Source organism: Martes martes (genome assembly GCF_963455335.1).
Source record: "Martes martes genome assembly, chromosome: 6".
Classification (NCBI taxonomy): Eukaryota; Metazoa; Chordata; class Mammalia; order Carnivora; family Mustelidae; genus Martes; species Martes martes.
The window spans coordinates 90,148,656-90,168,098 of record NC_137893.1 but is presented as its reverse complement, the minus strand read 5'-3'; the positions used below and the strand labels follow the sequence as shown (position 1 = coordinate 90,168,098).

The 19,443-nt window shown below is 49.4% G+C and overlaps 2 protein-coding genes across 4 annotated transcripts in view; one reads left to right on the top strand and one right to left on the bottom strand.

Moving 5' to 3' along the window:
• TMEM63B (transmembrane protein 63B) overlaps positions 1-6,112 on the bottom strand; it is a 23,012-nt gene extending 16,900 nt beyond the window's left edge. Inside the window, exons 1-2 of one of the 3 annotated variants that reach the window (XM_080805296.1) lie at positions 5,902-6,112; positions 5,338-5,460 (exon numbers count right to left, since the gene is read on the bottom strand). The gene's annotated coding sequence lies outside the window, so the exon portion shown is untranslated. Of the gene's footprint in view, positions 1-5,337; positions 5,461-5,901 lie in introns of those variants that run through there. The other 2 variants (XM_080805294.1, XM_080805295.1) reach the window with 2 other exon arrangements.
• Positions 5,563-19,443, top strand: MRPL14 (mitochondrial ribosomal protein L14). Its single transcript, XM_080805300.1, has 3 exons — positions 5,563-5,681; positions 16,000-16,078; positions 18,667-19,443. Exons 2-3 carry the CDS (start codon positions 16,008-16,010, stop codon positions 19,031-19,033), a joined length of 438 nt encoding a protein of 145 aa, XP_080661426.1. The 5' UTR covers positions 5,563-5,681; positions 16,000-16,007; the 3' UTR covers positions 19,034-19,443.

Sequence of the window (19,443 nt, the reverse complement as noted above, 5' to 3'; positions counted from 1 at the left end):
AGAAAAAGATGTTTAGCTTCCGAGCTGGTCCACTGTGCTCAGAGTAGGGACCTAAGGATGGGGTCAGAGTGGGAAGTCAGTGAAAGAGCAGGGCTTCTGGGTTTGTGTGATCTGCCTGGTCCCAGTCACTCCTGCTTACTCTCGTTGCTTTTCCCCTGCCTTGGAAGCAGCTACACCCATCTTCCCGCCAGCCTCCTCACCTCTTCAATTATCTCAGCACAGGGGTCACCTGAGTGGTGCGAGGACTACAACTCCCAGAGTGCCCTGCTCCTGCCTCCGGAGAAGAGCAGGCTGGGAACGCCTGCCCTCCCGCGAGCTTTTCCATTGGCAAAGGGAGAGAGAGAGTGGGCGGGGCCTCTTCCCCCGCCCAAGCGCTCTGCAGTCAGGTACTACCCTCCATCCACGATCCCCACCACTGCGCGGCTGTCCAGCCCTTCTGGGGTCTGGGTGGATGGGGCGGGGGAGGAGGAGGGAAGGGCCAGCCAGCCCGGATACCTGGGTTCTAGGAGTGCCTGGGGACGAAGTCTAGCAGGGCTCTGGGGAGGCTCCTAGGGTGGAGGAGAAGTGTGGCCGAGGCACTGCTGCCCCACCCGCGTCCTATTGGGGGGCCCCTGGGGACCCCTTCTGCTGACAACACTGAAACTCTGCCTTGAGGGGGGCTCCCCAGGGAAGAGAGGAAACCAGACAAAGAGAGAGAACAACAAACCTAGAATCAGTGACAATAACTCTGGGAGCAAGCATCCTCCAGCCCCCTGGGGGGGGGGGGGACCTCAGAGGGTTTCTCCTGCCCACTGATCCCTGGTTTTCCCCAGCCTCTTCCTAACACTTCAATTACAGGGCAAGAGTCACCAGCTCTCCAATGGAGGGGGAAGCTGTGGTTGTTTATATGTTTCACTTGGTCCCAGGGAGTCTCTGGAAAGCCTATGTTAGGAAGGCTAAGGTAGTACCTGCCTGATGTGTTATGCCTCCCTCTTCCCTGCCAGCTCAAGTTGCCTTAAAAAACCCCAAACCAAAAAAACCCAAAACTCCATTAGTTCAGTGATTGCAACAGTCACCATTTACCAAGTGCCCACTGTTTCAAGAATAATACATACCTGTTTCATTTAATCCTCAACAATCCTGAGTTGGATCTTACTACCATTTTAAGATAAGGGCACAGGGGCTTAGAGAGGTTAAGTAACTTTCCCTAAGTCACACTGCTAATAAAACAATGGGGTTGGGGTGCCTGGGTGGCTCAGTTGGTTAATAGGCTGCTTTTGGCTCAGGTCATGATCCCGGGGTCCTGGGACCCAGCCCCACATGGGATTCCTTATTGAGCAGGGAGCCTGCTTCTCTCCTGCCTGCCATTTCCCCCTGCTTGTGCTAGCTCTCTGTCTCTCTCACTTGCTCTCTCTGTGTCAAATAAATAAATAAATTCTTTAAAAAGAAAAAGATGGGGTCAAACCTACATCAACCTCTTTTTAAAGCTAGAACAGTGTTCAGGGCACCATGCTCTTCTGATGTGCCTAGAACAGGGCTCTGCACAACATGGAAGCTTTGTACATGCCCATTAAATGTTCTCCAGCTAGAAAACACCAGAGCACTGAGGCAATGTGTACGTTCAGGTGTCTACACATGTGCGACGTGTGTGTGTGTGTGTGTGTGTGTGTGTGTGTTTGTGTGTGTAGGGGAGAGGTAGGTGACTGATCTCTAAGTTGGGATGTGGGTGGGGGTGTGTCTGGGAGCCTGGGTATGTAAACATAAGATGCACAGAACTCTGGGGCACCATGGTTAAAGGTGAGGTTAAAGGTAGGTAGAGGTAGCTTGGGTCTGTGGTAGTTGGGGGCCCTCTGCAGGAGCGGCTCCCCTCCCTAACTCCCAACTCTAATGCACTCTGGCAATCAAGACAGATTCTACTGTTTCCCTAACTCCAAGGCTCCACCAGGCCAGAATGTAATGGGTACAAACCCCTGGCACCCCCCCCCCAACTCTAGTCCTCTCCACACCAAAGGAAGGTGGAATATTCTGGGAGCTTTTAAGGGGACCCCATAGGGTGGGTGAAGGTCCAGGCAGATACTTAGTAACTGAAATGACCATATCCATCTGCTGCCTCCTTCTTTATAGTTACAAAGCCCTCTCCCCTTCACAAATGCATTGATCTTATACTGTCCCCCAAACCTAAGGAAGGCAGGGCACACTTGCTGAATCAGATCACTATCACCCACTTTACAGGGGAGGAAGCAGGGACCCAGGGAGCAGAAGCAACTCACAAGAGGTCACAGGGCAGGTAAAGGGTGGAGCCAGGGCTGGTGGCTCTTCAGGTGGACTGGGTTCCTCCTTGGAGTTCCAAACTGTGGGGGCTGTGGGGCGGGGTTGCTGGGCTGAAGTTCACCTAGAGCAGCTGCTCAAACCTTTTAGTGAGAGTAGCTGGTCGGAGGGAAGAGACTGAGGCCCAATATCGGGGGGGGGGGGTGTTGGGGGGCAGTTCATCCACTCAGCCAGCTGTATCCTGGAATTTCTCTAGTCTGACACTGAGGCTTTAGCTGGCAGTGTGTAGAGGTTGGTAGAGTATTTTATTTCCAGCTATTGAAAGGTTGTTATTTTACCATTAAGAAGTGTGTGCACTATGAGGGTGGGGGAGTTGTAAGTTAAAAGCTTTTTCCTTCCAGAGTTATTCAGGAAGATTTCATTTAGGGCCTGCACTCCTAGGAAGGCGGTGTGGTCTGAAGGTAGGAAAGGACAATGGAGGCCCACTCTGCTACTATGTAACCTGGGCATCAGTCTTCCAAACTGTAGCAAAGATGTATTAATATCCTTGCCTCACCCCCCACCCCTAACTTCACAGGGAAGGGCAAAAAGTATCACTGAGTGAGGATAAAAGCAGTAGGAAAAGGATGCATTCTCAAATATTTGTTTTACTCTGATTTTGTGCCAGGTACTGTACTAAGCGCTTTACACGTGTTATCTCATTTCCTGGCCATCAGGACCCAGAGAAGACACTGAGGTACAGAGAAGGTACACAACTTGCCCAATGTCACACAGCCAGTCTGTCACAGATCCAGATATGGACCCAGGTAGCCTGGCTTAAGTATATGCTCTTGGCCACTGCATTTTGCTGCCCTGGCCAACAGAGCAGCTTCTACCAGGACCCTGGGAGTTGGGGGCCACGGAGTGTCTGCTACAGCTCTGGAGAAATGCCACATCCTATTTCTGTTTGCCCTCCTTCTTGCCTGCCATGAGACCCTCCACTCAGACCTTGCGTTTGTGATTCCAGGTTCTGAGAGAAGTGCAGAAGACAGGTGGCAGAGCCTGGGGGCTAAGAGTTCAGGCTCTAGGATGAGACAGATCTCGCTGCTGACCTGGGAAAATACATTTCACCACCCTCGGCCTCAGTTTCTTCATTTGAAAATGGGAATAATAATTCAATTTTGTGTTTTCTTTTGAGAACTAAGCAAGATGACTTATGTAAAGCTCTTAATACAGTTCAAGGCATGTGATAGATTCTAAAAAAAATCAGCTAATGTTATTGATAAAGAGAGGCATAAAAGGGTTGGTTTAGTGGAGGAAACTGGTAAAAATAAAAATAAAGGAAAACAGACTTTAATGATAGAGCCCTTAGTCAGGATGGGCTTCTTTTTTAGACCCAAGGGCTTATATGGACATTCAGGACTCTGCCACTAAGTGGCAGGGAGTGGCCCCAAACTCTTCAAACATACTGAATCCATTTGCAGCAGGCCAGAAAGGTGGGGGTACGGGAGAGTGATGTTATGCCAGGATGGGTCAGGAGTTCAGAGAAGAGAACCTGTTATTGATCAGCAACCAGGCAGGGTGCCAGGTTCTTTACCTGTTATCTAGTTGATCCCTATGATAAATCATGTAAGGAGGTGGTAGTAAACACACTTTTAAATTAAAATTAAGGTTCAGACAGGTTAAGTAACTTGTCAAGGTCACACAGCTAAAGAATGGCAGAGCTGGAATTTGAACTGAGGTCTCTAAGAAGTCTTTACCATTGGAGAGAACTCGCAGGATGTCCGAGAGGGAATTAGCCAGCCTACCTACCTTTGGATACCCACCACCTGCCTTCTGCCTTGCCACATCCCCACCTACCCACCCATAGGCCAAGACTGAGTTGGGTGAGCCAACAGCAGGTCCCAGCATGTGCCACCTGGAGCAAGCCAGGGCCTGGACCCTCTGGTGCCCTGGAGGACAGTCATGCTGCCAGCACACTAGGGCTGGAAGCCTGGTAGACACTCCCATTCCTCTCCTCACATGCGCCTGGGAGGCAAGACTGAGGGTCTATCCTCAAGAGGGGTTGGGCATAGCCACATTTTTCCCCGGACTGACCCAGGGAAAGGCTAGAGAGTAGTACTGGGTAGAGAAGCTGGGACTCTCCTGACCCCCCCAGGGAAGTGGAGGGCTGAGCCGCCAGACCTCCCCCCAGGGGACCCAAGCAGGTGGCAGCACAGAGCCCCAAGGGCAGCCGGCCCCTCTGACCTCTCCTCTCCTCTCCACTTCCCAAGCGACCTTCTCTTCAGAGGAACAAGGCGCCAAATCTTTGGGACTGTCCTCTCTAGACGGTCAAGAAGGCCAGGAGGGACAAAGCGCGCCCCCTCCCCCCAACGGGGCCTTTGCCCCACTCCTGGTTCCGTCTGAAACCTCTCCCCACCGCACCCTCCAACGCAGGCCCGGGCGGCTCATGAATGAACTGCACTGTGTGGGGCGCAAGGAGAGGACACGCTCCCGGGGCCAGTCGCCTCCCCAGCCCGCGACCAGTCCCCAGACGGGCCGGGGGCAGCGACCGGCCTCATGCCAGCTCCCGCGAACCCTGCCCTTGTCCGAGCCCGAACCCCTGCCCCGGGTCGGCTTCTGGGGTACTCAGCCCCGGAAACAGGAGAAAAGATAAAAGAGACCGAGGGCACTGGACTTGGCGACCCTGGAATCCAAAACTCGGGGGCGGGGGCGGCAGGTTCCCCACAGCGGCGGCGGGCTGATGGGGGCGCAGCTGGAACCCTGGAGGGGCGCGCGGGGGACGCGCACCTGGATCGGGCAGGTGGGAGAAGAGTGGCGCTAGGGGGCCGGGGGCGGGGGGTCCCACCCCTCGGGATCTCCCTAGGGGTGGGGACAAACGGCGGTGAACATCTGGACCTTCTGGCAGGGTTCGGAGGACTCGCATTTGGCTCAGGATGGTGCGGGGATGGGGGCAGCGCGCGGCACCGCTGGGTCCCGCGGGCCCGGGCACCTCTGGGTCCCGCAGGAGGTTGAAGGGAGGGGACACGCAGCTGAGTCCGGGGTTTTCTTTGGGTGGTGGTAGGATCCTCAAAGAAAAGAGAAGGGGCTGGGGAAGGGTCGCGTACTCACCCCCAGGCGTAGACTCGGCTCCGGCTTGGAGCCCCGGGTTGGGGCGGGGCGGGGCTGGGGGAGGGGGAGGGGGAGTCGCTGGGCGGCTCGAGCTCCGGGCTCCTGCGGCGGCCGCGGCAGTGTCTGGGGGAGGGGGAACGAGAGGAGGGAGGGAGAATGAGGAGGGGCGGGGCCGCGCAGGTCCCACCCCCCACGCCAGCGCACGCAAGGCGCGCGCGCACTCTCAGATCGCTACTCGCCCGGCTGGGTCGGGCGCGCAGGCGCAGTGGGGACGCCGCGTGGGGGGAGAAGGCGGCACTGGGCCAGGGAGGCCCGCGGCGGGATATTCCCGGGCGGCGAGAGCGGTATGGCAGGGTGGCCGGGGGGAATGGGCGTCACGCTCCTTTTTCTCCGCTCTCTTTCTTCCCTGCAGTAGGGAAGGCGCAGTTCCCGGGGTGGGTGGGGAGAAGCTGGAGTGGGAGGTTAGTGGGCCCCTTGGGGCAGAGGGGGCGGCCCCTGATCCCGACCCTCCCCTCTCAGCCCCCCAGGGCGGCGGGGAACCCCGCGACCCCAGCCTGCACTCACCTGCCTTCCCAGGGTTCTGGGGCCGGCCTGGGGAGGGGTGGACTGCGGTCCAGCCTTTGCGAGGTGGCCTCAGCCGGTCGCCCTCCCGTGGCTCCTCGAGTTTGTCTACTTCTGTCGTCTTTTCTGTTTGCTACCCTGGATCTTCAGATGACTTTGTGACTCGTTTGCCAGGAGTTTCTGTGGTGTGGAGAATGAGTTCACTGCTTTCACTGTCATGCCAGTGAGTGGCTCCCCCGGCTCCAGGGGGTTCCCAGGTTTCTCATTTCACCAGAGGCTGCATCAGCCAGGGACTAAGACTGGAAAGTTGAAGAGAGAGGGAAAGAGAGAGAGGGACAGACATGTGTGTGTATACTTCTGTGTAGCACCCACAGAGATCACAAAGGCACGCAGAGTACCAACTTGTTCATTGAATTTAGGGTTCCTGGAAGGCTCTCTTCTTTAGGCTTGAAGGGGGTTGGCCTGGGGACAAAAAAGAAGTATTGCTTTCCAGAGTGGGCCCTAAATGAACTTTGCCATCCTAAGAGATTGGATGGACTGAATTTATAAATAGATTAACAAAAGAGCATGTGGATGGAGAACCTTTGGGTTACTTAGGAAAAGCTGGGATATTGGGAGCTACTTAAACCCTGGCTGCTGGACAGAGAAAGGGCACTGCCTACCTGGTTGTGTCTGGTTCTTGTGATTGGTCATTGTCTCTGCTGTCTGCTGGCTTTTTAAAGGGTTTATTAGTAGCTTGTGGAATGCAACTGTGAGGTTTGATTTATTGCAGTGCAAACTGAACTCCCATTCAAACTGAGTCCCATTGGATAGCTGGAATCCAGTTTAGTGGATCACAGCCATCATTAAAAAAAAAAAAAAAGATAACAGAGCGCTTTGTACTTAATAAGACCAAGTATTGTTTATTGAAGCTTGCTTCAGGTATACATATGTATGTGAATGCGTTAGGTGTTATACCATGTGCGTTTTTGGTGTATCACAGAAAACAGAAATGCATTGGGTCTTCCATATCTTCCTGTTTGCCTTCTTGCTTTCCTCATTCTAAGTGTTCAGTCATTTAAAATTGTATAGAAAGACTCAGCACAGGAACATACAGTAAAGAACAGGGGGTGTCTCTTTTTTTAGGGAGGTACTGCCCAAGAAGAAAGATAGTTTACTCTTCACTCATGGAAATACATGGAATTGAAGAACAAGTATTTTGTTGGAGTAGGAAGTGGGTTGGCTTACTTAGGAAGGATGGAAAGGAGGATGGGGTGAAATCATCTTTGGTAGACTCCGTGGTGGGAAAAGTTGTAGTAGATTTGGATTCTGGGAGTTGTTTTGGGTAGGAACAAGCAGTTGAGGTGAACAGGGATCTGCCCTGTTTTTTGTTTGTTTGTTTTTACTTTTCTTAGATGGAATTGGTCATTCAACCCTTAGAGCTTCTTGGATGTATATTTCCTGTGGAACTTTTTGCATATTGTGTTGATTTTGTGGTTGTAAAGCTGGTGTGATCCACTGCCAATAGCATTTATGATGGAAGTGGGTCACTAAGGATCACTACAAGGTATTTCTTATGTAATACTATTTTTTAATCTGAACGTGTGGGGGGCTCCTGGTATATTTCTGCCTGTGCCTAATTAAGATTACCGCATATTAACAGACAGAAAGAAGAGGGAACTTTTCAAAAAGCCTGAAATAATAATTGAATCAAACACACTGTGAAACCATGAAGAAACAGTGGGCAAAATATATATATATTTTTTAATTTATTTATTTGACAGACAGAGATCACAAGTAAGGAGAGGCAGGCAGAGAGAGAGGAAGGGAAGCAGGCTCCCCGCTGAGCAGAGAGCCCCATGCGGGGCTCGATCCCAGGACCCTGAGATCATGACCTGAGCTGAAAGCAGAGGCTTTAACCCACTGAGCCACCCAGGCGCCCCCAGTGGGCAAAATATTTTATTATTGCTTCTGAATATCAGGGATAAAAACCTTGGCATGAAGGTCATTTTTCAGGTGGTACTGAATGGGATTAGACTCACCTGAACAGTTAGAGTCTTAGATGATGTAAGAGTCCTTTTATGCCTATCCTGTCCCATTTTTGTGTTGGGGGACCCACATAAAATGTCTGTGGGGGACTTGGAGCCCCCAAAGGTCTCTTTTTGAAGGTCTCAAAAATCAGGTTCCAATTAGCCTTTATTTTAGAGGCTGATGGTTTGTTTTGGGTTGTAGCTCACCCTGGTGCGATTGTACATGTGTATTAGCAGTGACAGCAGGTTTGTAAGAGAGGACTGATAGAGTCCGACAGTGTTGCTGTGGGTCAGATAATATGCTTTCTTGTTAAGAAAGGCACCAGGCAGCTTATTTATTAGTGAAACACAACTCAGAGTGGGAAAGTCCCCCTATCAGAACTTTCTAAAAATTATTTGTATCTTTAGAAGAGGGAAGGGGCACTTCACCACATCTACTTTAACATGTTAAAAACACTTTTAGGAGTGAGGGATCTTTATTTTTATTTATTTATTTTTAAGGATTTTATGTAATTATTTGGGAGAGAGTGAGTGAGAGAGACCACAAGCAAGAGGAGGGGCAGAGAGGGAGGGAGAAGCAGACACCCTGCTGAGCAGGGAGCCCAAGTGGATGTTGGGGGGGAGTTGGGGGGGAACCTGGATCCTCCTGATCTTGACCTGAGCCCAAGGCAGACCTTAAATGACCAAGCCACTCCCTGGAGTAAGGGATCTTTAAAGATATACCCGTGGGGCTACCTACCTTGAGAATCAGGGAGTGAGGCTCTTCTTCCTGGTCAACATCTGGGAAACAAACTGCTTATGCTGCAGACCTAGTTCCTACTGGTTAGTTCAGGGAGGGATTCCCCCATTGAAGACAACCCCTTTCATGAGGGAAGCCAAAGCATTTTCATTTGCATGTCTCTTTGCTCTTCCCTTGGACCCCTGGTTGACAGTTGCTGAGGTCCTAAAGAATGGGGATGGAAGAGATATGCTTTTCATCAGCAGCACCCAGGGGCTCTCCTAGGATTTTCCTTTTCTCTACTGCCCACCTGCCCAGCTGCCATCTCCATAAACCTGGCTCCTTGCCAGTGGCCCAGTAGAGGTACTAATGGGAAGGAAATGTACATGTGATTAAGTAGAAGTTAACTTTGCCTTGTATGGTTTTTCTGAGTTTGACCATGCAAAGATTGCTACAGACTTATTTACGGCACTGGGGGTGTTGGCACACCTGTGAGGTAGGGATGGAGGGGGAACAAACCTAGAAGAGATACAATCCACACATTGAAAAACCAATTTGAGTAATTGAGAATTGGCATTGTATATTAAAGAACTACTATTTAAAATATTTTGTAACAAGGTGGAGCATAAGGTAAATAAACAAGCATGGGACAAGAACCCTGGAAACATTTTATTTTTGTGAATCAAATTGAGAAATGGGGTCCTCACTGGTAACCTTGGTAGAAAGAGCCCACTGTGCTGTGCTGGGATGCTTTGCTTATTGATAGTGATGCTGTGAAAACTGACACTTTGGCAGGTGAATCAGATCGGTTTCAGCTTTGGTCCTAGGCTGGCCTGGGTATAGTGCAAATATTTATTGGAAAGACACAGACACCTGGGTGGCTCAGTCAGTTAAGCGCTGGACTCTTGGTTTTGGCTCTCGGTCTTGATCTCAGGGTCCTGGGTTTGAGCCCCGTATGGGGCTCCCAGCTCAATGGGGGAGGGGGTCCTGGCTTGAGATTCTCTCCCTCTGCCCCCTCCCCTCCCTCATGCATGCATACTCTCTCAACATCTAAAAAAAAAAATCTTAAAATAAAAAAACCTTTCTATGTGGGTGGGGGATTGACTAGATGGGTATTAAAGAAGGCACTTGTGATGAGCACTGCGTGTTGTATATAGGTGTTGAATCACTGAATTCTACTCCAGAAACCTATATTGCCCTGTATGTTAACTAAGTAAAATTTAATTAGGGGAAAAAAAACCCTTTTTAATTCCTGAGTTTTAAAAGATTCGACAGAGGAGAAAGAGAGCTTACTCTCTGTGTGGCATATTTATTTCTGTGAAGTTTATTGTGGTTAAAGAGCCCTCTTAGCTGTGTATGGTGCAATAGAAACAGACTTCTGACCTTGGACAGTCAACAGGTTGGTTAACGTTTTGGACTTCATTTCTTCATCTGCAAAATGGTGCTTTCTTGAGCCCCCAGAACTATTCAAGACCCTTAGCAGATTCAGCCCCTTGTAGACTGTTGCTGTTTGTTATTTTTCTGGAGGTTTCTGTTGGATGCTCATGAAAAGAGCCGTCCAGGGGTCCTGGCGGGCTCAGTCAGTAGAGCATGCAACTCTTGATCTTGCGGTTGTGAGTTTGAGCCCTACTTTGGGTGTAAACATTACTTAAAAATAAAATCTTGGGGCTCCTGGGTGGCTCAGTCGGCTAAGGGTCTGCCTTCGGCTCAGGTCATGATCCCAGGGCTGTGGGATGGAGCCCTACCTTGGGCTCCCTGCTCAGCAGGAAGCCTGCTTCTCCCTCTCCCACTCCCCCTGCTTGTATTTCCTCTCTTGCTGTGTCTTGTCAAATAAATAAAGTCTTAAAAAATAAATGAATAAAATCTTAGAAAAGAAGGGAGTCATCCAACAAAATGATCTATGAAAGTACTTCAAGAATTGTAACATGTTCTACTTGTGTGAGGTTAAAAAAAATCCTAAAACTTCCTGAAAGAGACTAATTGTACAACAAAACAATAATGAGGTTTTAAAAAAAATGTTATTTATTTATTTATTTGACTGAGAGACAGTGAGAGAGGGAATCAGCCAGGGAGAGTGGGAGAGGGAGAAGCAGGCTTCCCACTGAGCAGGGAGCCCGATGCAGAGCTCCATCCTAGGACCCTGGGATCATGACCTGAACCGAGGGCAGGTGCGTAACGACTGAGCCACCCACGTGCCCTCAGTAATGAGTTTTTAAGCAGCAAACAAGAGTACTTATTGGTACAGAAAGATTGGGGCAACACCTGCAGGGGATGGAAGGGGCTGTGTCTGCATGATAGGGCAGAGAGGGTCAGGGAGTACCCTTTTTGATTCCTGGAAGCTGGTAGGCTTGTTTTTCCCTCCTTTGATTAAGAAGGACACTTGTATCCTTACCCTAGGTGTTTTTCCTTTTTGTGATTCGGCCCTGCATTTGTATGGCGTTTCTTTTCAGTTACTGACAATGTCCTTTGAGCATGCCTTTGTGATTGTGCTGAACTTTTGATTTTTTTTTTTTTTTTTTGTTTCTTTGGAGCCCATCCTCTTGAGAGGTCTTTAAAAATGTACATGACATGTCAGGCACTTAAAGATGGAAACAATGAATCCACAAACAGTGAATCCACATAAGGTGGAAACAGTGAATACTCGCAGGAAGTATGCCATTTTGCTGATCCTTGCTCAAGTAGTACATTTCTGCTTTCTACAAAGCAATAGAGATATAGACTCTGTCTGCTTTTCCAGCTCAGTCTCTGTGTATTAAAATTCATTAAACAGGAGTTCCCTATGTCTAGGAGGCTTCCCCAAGTTACTAAGAGCCTGAAAGACCACCAGCCCCCCAGCATGGAGCCTCTCTGGAGCTGGAGCATGAATTGCAATTGCAGGTTGAATTGTATTCATTTAACAGATACTTAGTAAACTCCATTCGTGTGCATTGTGGTGAGTCCTCTGAGTGTGCAGGCCTGGTCCCTGCTGTCACCTAGTGTATTTCCCATGGGACCTGTAAGGTGGGACCTTCCAGTGGGACCTGTTAAGTATCAAGTAAAACACTCATCTGTGTGTCCCTGAAGCTTACAGTCCTCCCTGGCCAAAACGGAAGGGATATCTTAAAGCTAAACCAGGTTGGAAAGTGAGCACAATTCTTGGATTGTGTTAAGTAATCTCTTTCATTCCCTCCCTCCCTCCTACTTCTCTTGCTTCCCCTTCCCCCTCTCCGGAGAGGTTGTGATTCATACTCTAAACCTGGAGGGCAGTACTTGGTGCCGACTGGGAAGTGGCATGAAAAGCCATCTCTGGCACTGGAGTCTCCAGAATACCTGGCCTCTGAGTGAGAGTGTTGTGGAGGAGGAAATATCACGGGGGTTAGTTTCCTGTGCAAACACAAGACTCAGAATGACATTGCTTGTGAAACCAAGCATTATATATAGACTGCTCTGAAGTGAATCAGGGCTTGTGTCTGCTGATGGATTTATGCTGGGAAATAACATCAAGGTCAGTCGGAGTTGCTTTGAAGTAAATTGCTGCCTTCATTCCTCTGGCCCGATCCAAACCAGTTATTTCATGGTGGGATGAGGTGCTTTTCCACAGTGGGCATTGTAGGCACCAGGCCCAGGAGATGATTCCAGGGGCTTGTAAACATGGCATGGGCTAATCCTCCCGTGACTGGTACCGTGATTCTCCTAAAGTATGTTTGCATGTGATGTCCTGGTTCCTGATAACAGAGATAAGAGCTCGGCAGGGTCCAGCTTTCCTTCTGTGTAGAGCCATGAGTGAGGGGAATCTTTTTCTGTTGACTGCCACATTTATTTTATTCAACAAATTTTCTTTGCATTCCTACTCTGTCAGGACCTGCTGGGATGGGAATGGAGGGGACCACAGATTTTTTGTTGTTGTTTTACGCAAGAGGGACATGGGGCAGCTGGGTGGCTCAGTTGGTTAAGCATCCTGGGATCAACCCCCCCCACCCCTACATTGAGCTTCTTGCTCTGTGGGGAGCCTGCTTCTCCCTCTCCCTCTGCCTGCTGCTCCCCCTGCTTGTGCTTGTTCACTCTCTCTGTCAAACAAATAAATAAACTCTTAAAAAAAAAAAAAAGAAGGGACATGTGTACAGTAAGTGAATATATTTGGTTCTTCTGTGTTTTCATGTTCATGGGAATGCTTATTGCTGTCCATTTGATGTCTTAAGTCCTTTGGGTGTGGAGGTCACTATCAGATCCACTAAGGAGCTAGTGAAAAGTCTGGATTGGACCTTGTCTTGTGAAAATGGAAGTACCCCTGGAGAAGTGAGTGTATTGCTCCTGTGTCTAAAGGTAGTACACAGAATCCTCATGATCTGAGTCTCTATGATCTCTGAATTCTAGTGTGAGATCAGGTGCCAGGTTACCAAGACCTCTGGCTCCTGAGTTTTGGCAAATGAGTAGCAGGAATTAGGATGTTAAGCGTTATCAGCCTTATCTGAAAAAAAGTATCCAAATGTATGCAGTTGACTGAGTTTCGATAGTGAACATTGGAGCTGTGAGAGTTCCTCTGGCCCGGGATCCCCAGATGTCCTCAGTGTGCAGGTGGTATAACTGTAGTTTTACACGAGGCTTCCTGGGGGAGACGTGTTGGGCATCGTTAGATTTAGCTGGGTGGAGACGGGCATAGGTTGTGGGGGTGGCTTGTGAACAAGGCACAGAGAGGAGGTTTGGGTTTGGGTTTGTGCCCAGGCTGCCCAGCAGATTTTAGAGAGGTGCCTTGAATCGTGGGTTTGTTGTACCCAAGTCGGGAAAGTTCTGGGAAGCCCCCAGCACTTCAGCAGTCCTTGGCTAACGGAAGTGTTATTGAGGAAGAGGTGCAGCGTGGAGAGGCAGGGTGTTGCCGTTCTCGGAGAGAGAATGTGGGTGGGTGGTGCTGGGCTAATCTTGAGGGTTTTGTGGAGGAGCTGAGGAGCCTCTTTTCTCCCTGGGAATGAGAACAAGGGCCCACCAGCGTCAGATGGGAAAGCTTGGCTGAGATTGGAGGTCACTGTAGCCTGGGCGAGACCGACTGCTTTTCAGAACCCCCCCCCTTTTTTTCTTTCTAAGGGCGATCTTTAGTTATTGCTCTGAGCGTAGAGCTCTTCTTGACACCTACACTACACATTGTGCTCAAAACTGAAATCGGATTAAAGTGAGTAATTTTCACCTGGTGTTTATACATTTTGGTTGACTCAGCAAATGTTGAGTTGGGCATAAGAAAAATGTGCCTGTGATTATCAGTGATGGAACAAGGATGACTTCATAGTTGGAAAAATATTAGTATTTAAGTTAAACCGTGTTAGCTGTTGAGTAAGCACATGGATTCAGGAAGCTGAGTACTGGGGTGCAAATTTCAACTTTGTCACTCTTGGCTGTGTGACCGTGGGTGAATTCTCTAACCTCACTGGTTAGAAAATTACTCCTCGTGTGTAAAATGAGGCTAATACTAATGCCTGGTTCCTAGAGTTTTTTGGTTTTTTTTTTAAGATTTTATTTATTTATTCGACAGACAAAGATCACAAGTAGGCAGAGAGGCAGGCAGAGAGAGGAGGAAGAAGGCTCCCTGCAGAGCAGAGAGCCTGATGCGGGGCTCGATCCCAGGACCCTGGGATCACGACCGGAGCCGAAAGCAGAGGCTTTAACCCACTGAGCCACCCAGGCGCCCCTCCTAGAGGTTTTTGTGAGGCTTAAATGAGATGGTAACGTAAGGTACTTAGTCTAGTGCCAGATGTGTTACAACTATCTAGCTAAATTTTCATAAAGAAAACAGGAGCAGACCAGGTGACCCATGAAGCTGCTTCTCACCCTCAGCCCCTGTGCGTGACATGAGCTTTGAATGCGGAGTGAAACTGTAAGGTGTGGGGGGAGACCCTTGGGCCGAGGCTGGGCCCAGTTCTGGTTCTGGGTCTGCCCCAGTTTTGGTTCTGTGGCTAGCCATGGGTCACAGAAGTCACGTCATCTCTCTGTATCTCTGTTTCCTCATCTGTGAGACAAGATGGGATGGAATGGGTGACAATGATGGCAACGGAGATAGCCAGTAGGTACTGCGTGCCAGGCACTGTGCTCCGTGCTTTGCTTGGTTTATCCTGTGACCAGCTGTGAGTAGGTGTTGCAGATGGGGAAACCGAAGCTCAGAGTTCTTTGTCCAGGGTCACCTAGCTAGCTATAAAGGTAAGGCTGGCCTCATCTGATAGTCTTTGATTTGGTGTGTCAATTGTTAATAGTTCTATAAGTTCACTGCCTTCTTTTGCATTTAACTTTCTGATTAATTTTGGCCAGTGCTTTCTGGGTTGTCTTAAGGAAAAGACTGAAGACTAAGCTTGTGGTTTGACTCTAAATTGTAGTTAATAAACATTTCTGGAGTGTCTGCATATTTCTTTGGAAAGTAAATAATGGCTTTCCCTCCCACTCTTATTAAGTAAAATCTTATCTAAGGTGCTTTGAACTTAGGTGAGGGAAGACTGTGTGTGAATACTGCAGTGGTAGAGGCCTTTCTCAGCAGATTTCTCCATGAGGCCCTCTGCAGCCAAACATTTGGATAGAACAGGCGTGTCTTGCCGCTGGAATTGCCAGCTGGTTGTAGGGTTTTCTTCAACATGCCCCTAACTGATGCCTGGGTGTTGTAGGCCATTGGGCTTGCCGGATGTGTTGGTGCTAGGGAGACGCAGGGTTGGGGTTCTGCAAGTTGGAGGCCCTGGTGTTGGGTCCGTGTTTGCCCTTTTAGCTCCAACTTGCTCTCCCAAATTCCACTTTCAGCTGCAGTGTGGGGCACATAGTTTTTCCATGTTCTGTTGTTGTTTGGGAGACTGACCCAAATGGAGGCTTTGGTCAGTGACTTAGTGGGAGTATCTTTTGGCACTACTTGGCTAGCCCCGAGGTACCCAGGCGTTCTGGCTCTAACATTTGGGGAAAGGTGACATGGTGACACGACAACGCAGCTGATGCTCAGGTAGTCTACCTGGGGGTGTGGGGTAGAAGCTTGGGTTTCAGGAGGCACGTGAGTGTTAGCAGCATCACTAGCTTGCAAGCTTTCCTCTGTGGAGGACTTGGGGAGAGGTCACTGTCGGGTGTGTACCCGAGGATTCCTGCTTTCTTCCTGCCTGTGGAAGTGATGTAACCAGGAAGGCATCCTCCCTGCTATTGTGTTATAGCAAGAACTGCTGTGGGCCATTCCAGCTCTCTGACCCCAGGTAGAATATGAATCAGCAGAACTGTAGCTGGAGTTCCATCTGATCATCTGCTTATCTTTTAACCACTAAGATTTATATTTAGTGACTAATGATCTTATGCTAGAAGTACCATCTCCCACACAAGTCCCCGGCAGGCTGGCTCTGAGTAAGGACACTGACTTGGAAATAAACCTTTCCCCCTCTTTTCCTGCAGGATTTGCCATGGCTTTCCATGCTGGGCTCTGGGGCCCCTTCACCCATGCAAGCAGAGTGCTCAGCCAGCGCAGTTTCAGGTAATTTTCCCCATTCAGTTCTTAAAGCTTTGTCTCTGAGTAAGCCTACCATCAGGGCTGGGTATTATGTGACTAGAAAGGGAGTGGGAACTCAGAGGAGTGGGCTTGGCTTCTGGGAAAGCTAAACAGGCCAGAGCAGCTGGGATTTGGTTGTGGTGGGTAAGAGGATTGGTAAGGACGTGACCTTGCTGTTGGAGATAGGGTAGGGAATGGCTCAAAGTAGAGGAAACTTCGATCCTTGCCGGATTCTTGTAGTGACTCCAACATCTCTCGACCCTGTTGTTCCCCCAGTGCATGAAAACCTTTTCTTTTAAAAACGGAATCTTTTTAAAAAATGTTACATGCATATTACCAAAACTCAGGCATGATAGAAGTATGACAGCCTCCCCTCCTTTTAGATGCTAAGCCAGGACACAGAGCACGGGTGCCTTATTGTTGGCAAACATGCTTCCTGGCCCCATTCGTGCACTTACTCCCTGGCGTTTAGTGAGTACTGCGCCTAGGGTTGGTCATAGATGAATAAGAATTGCTTCCTGTCCTCAAAGAGTCTTCACAGTTGGCCACAGGAGCAAACTTGGAAACAAATAACTCTGAGGAAATGTGACCAGTATAATAATAGAGGTTTGTACGGTGCTTTGGATGGCCTGAGACAGGAGCTGCTAATGGAGGAGGAGGAAGGGAGAACAGAGGCAGCCGTCCCAGAAGGGAAGTGGGGGCAGTCCCCGTCCAGGCCTCCAGGGAGGGCTGAGAGGCGTGGCGTGCCTAAAGGGCACAGACCACTCTGACCGCTCTGTGGTCAGTGGTAAGAGATTGTGACCCTCAGACGGCAGGTAAGTGGAGGCGAGGTTGTCAACAGTGTAGACAGTGGAGGACCACTGAACAGTTCTAAGGGGAGTGGTCCCAGTTTTATGGTTTTTGGTTGTGTTTTTTTTTTTTTTTTTTTTTTGGACAGAGACAGGGAGAGAGAACACAAGCAGAGGGAATGGAGTGGGAGAGGGGGAAGCAGGCTTCCCGCTGAGCAGGGAGCCTGATGCAAGGGTCGATTCCAGGACCCTGGGATCATGATCTGAGCCGAAGACAGATGCTTAACGACTAAGCCACCCAGGTGTCCCTCAGTTTTATGTTCTAAAAGAGAGCTCTTGGCTGGCAACGTGAGGCACACAGAACCAGTTCGGACACTAACAGTCTTGGTGTAAGAGAAAGCTGCCAAACTGAGGAAATGTTGGTGGGGGCAGGGAGAGGACTGAGGGGCCTCACAGGTAGTATCAATAGGATTTGGCAGCCAGGATGTTGATGGAGAGAGAGGGTTATGGCTTAGGAGCTGGAGAAGCCATTAGCTAAATAAGAAATGCAGCAGCACGGGGCGGTTTGCAAGGGGAGATCATGAGGTCAGTATGGGATCTAGTGAGTGTGCAGTAACAGTGGGACATGTTGTGGGAAGCTTAGAGTGGAAAGGCAGAGCTAGAATAGAGGAGAGAAATGAGGCTGGAGATGGAATTTACTAGTTGGAAGCAAAGGGAATCAGTAAAACTGCCCCAGAGTAGGCCTGTGGAATTCGAGGGGAGAGCCCAGGGTTACCCTGCAGAATGCTAGCACTTAAGGTGCTCACATCAGAAAAACAGAAATCCCTGTTATCAGATGCTTAATAATAGCTTATCTGCCTTTAATAGGTACACTTTATTGTTTTATTTGTTTTTTTAAGGATTTTATTTATTTGAGAGAGAATGTGAGAGGGGGAGGGTCAGAGGGAGAAGCAGACTCCCTGCTGAGCAGGGAGCCTGATGTGGGTCTCTGTCCTGGGACTCCGTCCTGACCTGAGCCAAAGGCAGCCGCTTAACCAACTGAGCCACCCAGGCTCCCTAACAGATACACTTTAAAAAAAAAAAAAAAGTCCATTCTAGTGGGGAAAAATGCATTGAGACAAAAGATCGTTACCTCAACTTATTTCTGGTTTCTTATTTTATGTCAGGGGACTCCCTTAGCAAACCTATTCATTCATATTGTCTGGTTCCCAGCAACACATTGATGGGAAATTTGGGAATCAGTATATTCTGGGGGAGCAGGTTTTACAGGCTAGGCAATGGATGAGGCCTGGCCCATAAAATAGTCCCTTAATGCTCAGAGTTCTTTTGGATACGAAAGGCTTTCGGTTAGGCTGCCGTGAAGTTCATTGTAACAGAAAATTGGGTTCCATTTAAACCCCCACCAGGGGTGCCTTAGGGTCCTGGGATCAAGCCCCACATAGGGCTCTCTGCTCAGCGGGGAGCCTGCTTCTCCTTCTTTCTCTGCCTGCCTCTCTGCCTACTTGTGATTTCTCTGTCAAATAAATAAATAAAATCTTTAAAACAAAAATAAAAACAAAACCCTCCAAGTCGAGATGTTGACCCAGCAGCAGGAACTTTTGACTGTGAGGAAACTGTCCTGGGCACAGAGAAGTCTTCACAAGCACCCAACTTTCTGTCAGGGCCCTGGGTTTTGCTCTGTTCAGTACTTTGTTGCTAACGTGTGATCTCTCAGGCCTTGCCCTCAGAAGCCTCTGCACCCTGACCAGGAGAGATGCAGACCTCAGACTTTTTCTCTTTCCTCAGCACCACCAGGAGCCTCAGTGCAATTCAGAAGATGACTCGGGTCCGTGTGGTGGACAACAGTGCCCTGGGGAATACCCCGTACCATCGCCCTCCTCGTTGCATCCATGTCTATAACAAGAACGGGGTGGGCAAGGTGGGCGACCGGATACTGCTGGCCATCAAGGGACAGAAGAAAAAGGCCCTCATTGTGGGGCATCGCATGCCTGGTCCCCCGATGACCCCTAGGTTTGACTCTAACAATGTGGTCCTCATTGAGGACAATGGGAACCCTGTGGGGACCAGAATTAAGACACCCATCCCCAGCAGCCTACGCCAAAGGGAAGGTGAATTTTCCAAGGTGCTGGCCATTGCTCAGACCTTTGTGTGAGCAGGGCTCAGGCCGCTGGCTGCGGTGGGAATCATGGGAGGGAACTCGGGGCCCGTGGCTGGGGAACAGTGTCCGGTGAAAAAATAAACCCTTTCATGTATATTTCCTCCTGAGCTTTTTGGGATGTGGTCATGAGGTAAATGGCACTGAAGCAGGTAAAAGGCGGCCGACTCTTGTCTGGTCACACCGATGGCATGAGGTAGCCTGCGAGCTCATCCAGGATTATCAAGCTCTGGAAAATGGAGGTACAAACCAAATGCCAGTTCATAAATGTGAAGTTGGACTCTGTCACTTTCTAACCATGCAAGCTTTTTTATTTTTTATTTTAATTTCTTGCCATTCAGAGTGTCCTCTTTCTGTGTCAGAGGGCTTGAGATATTAAATGCGTATGAAGATTACAGGTTAGCACG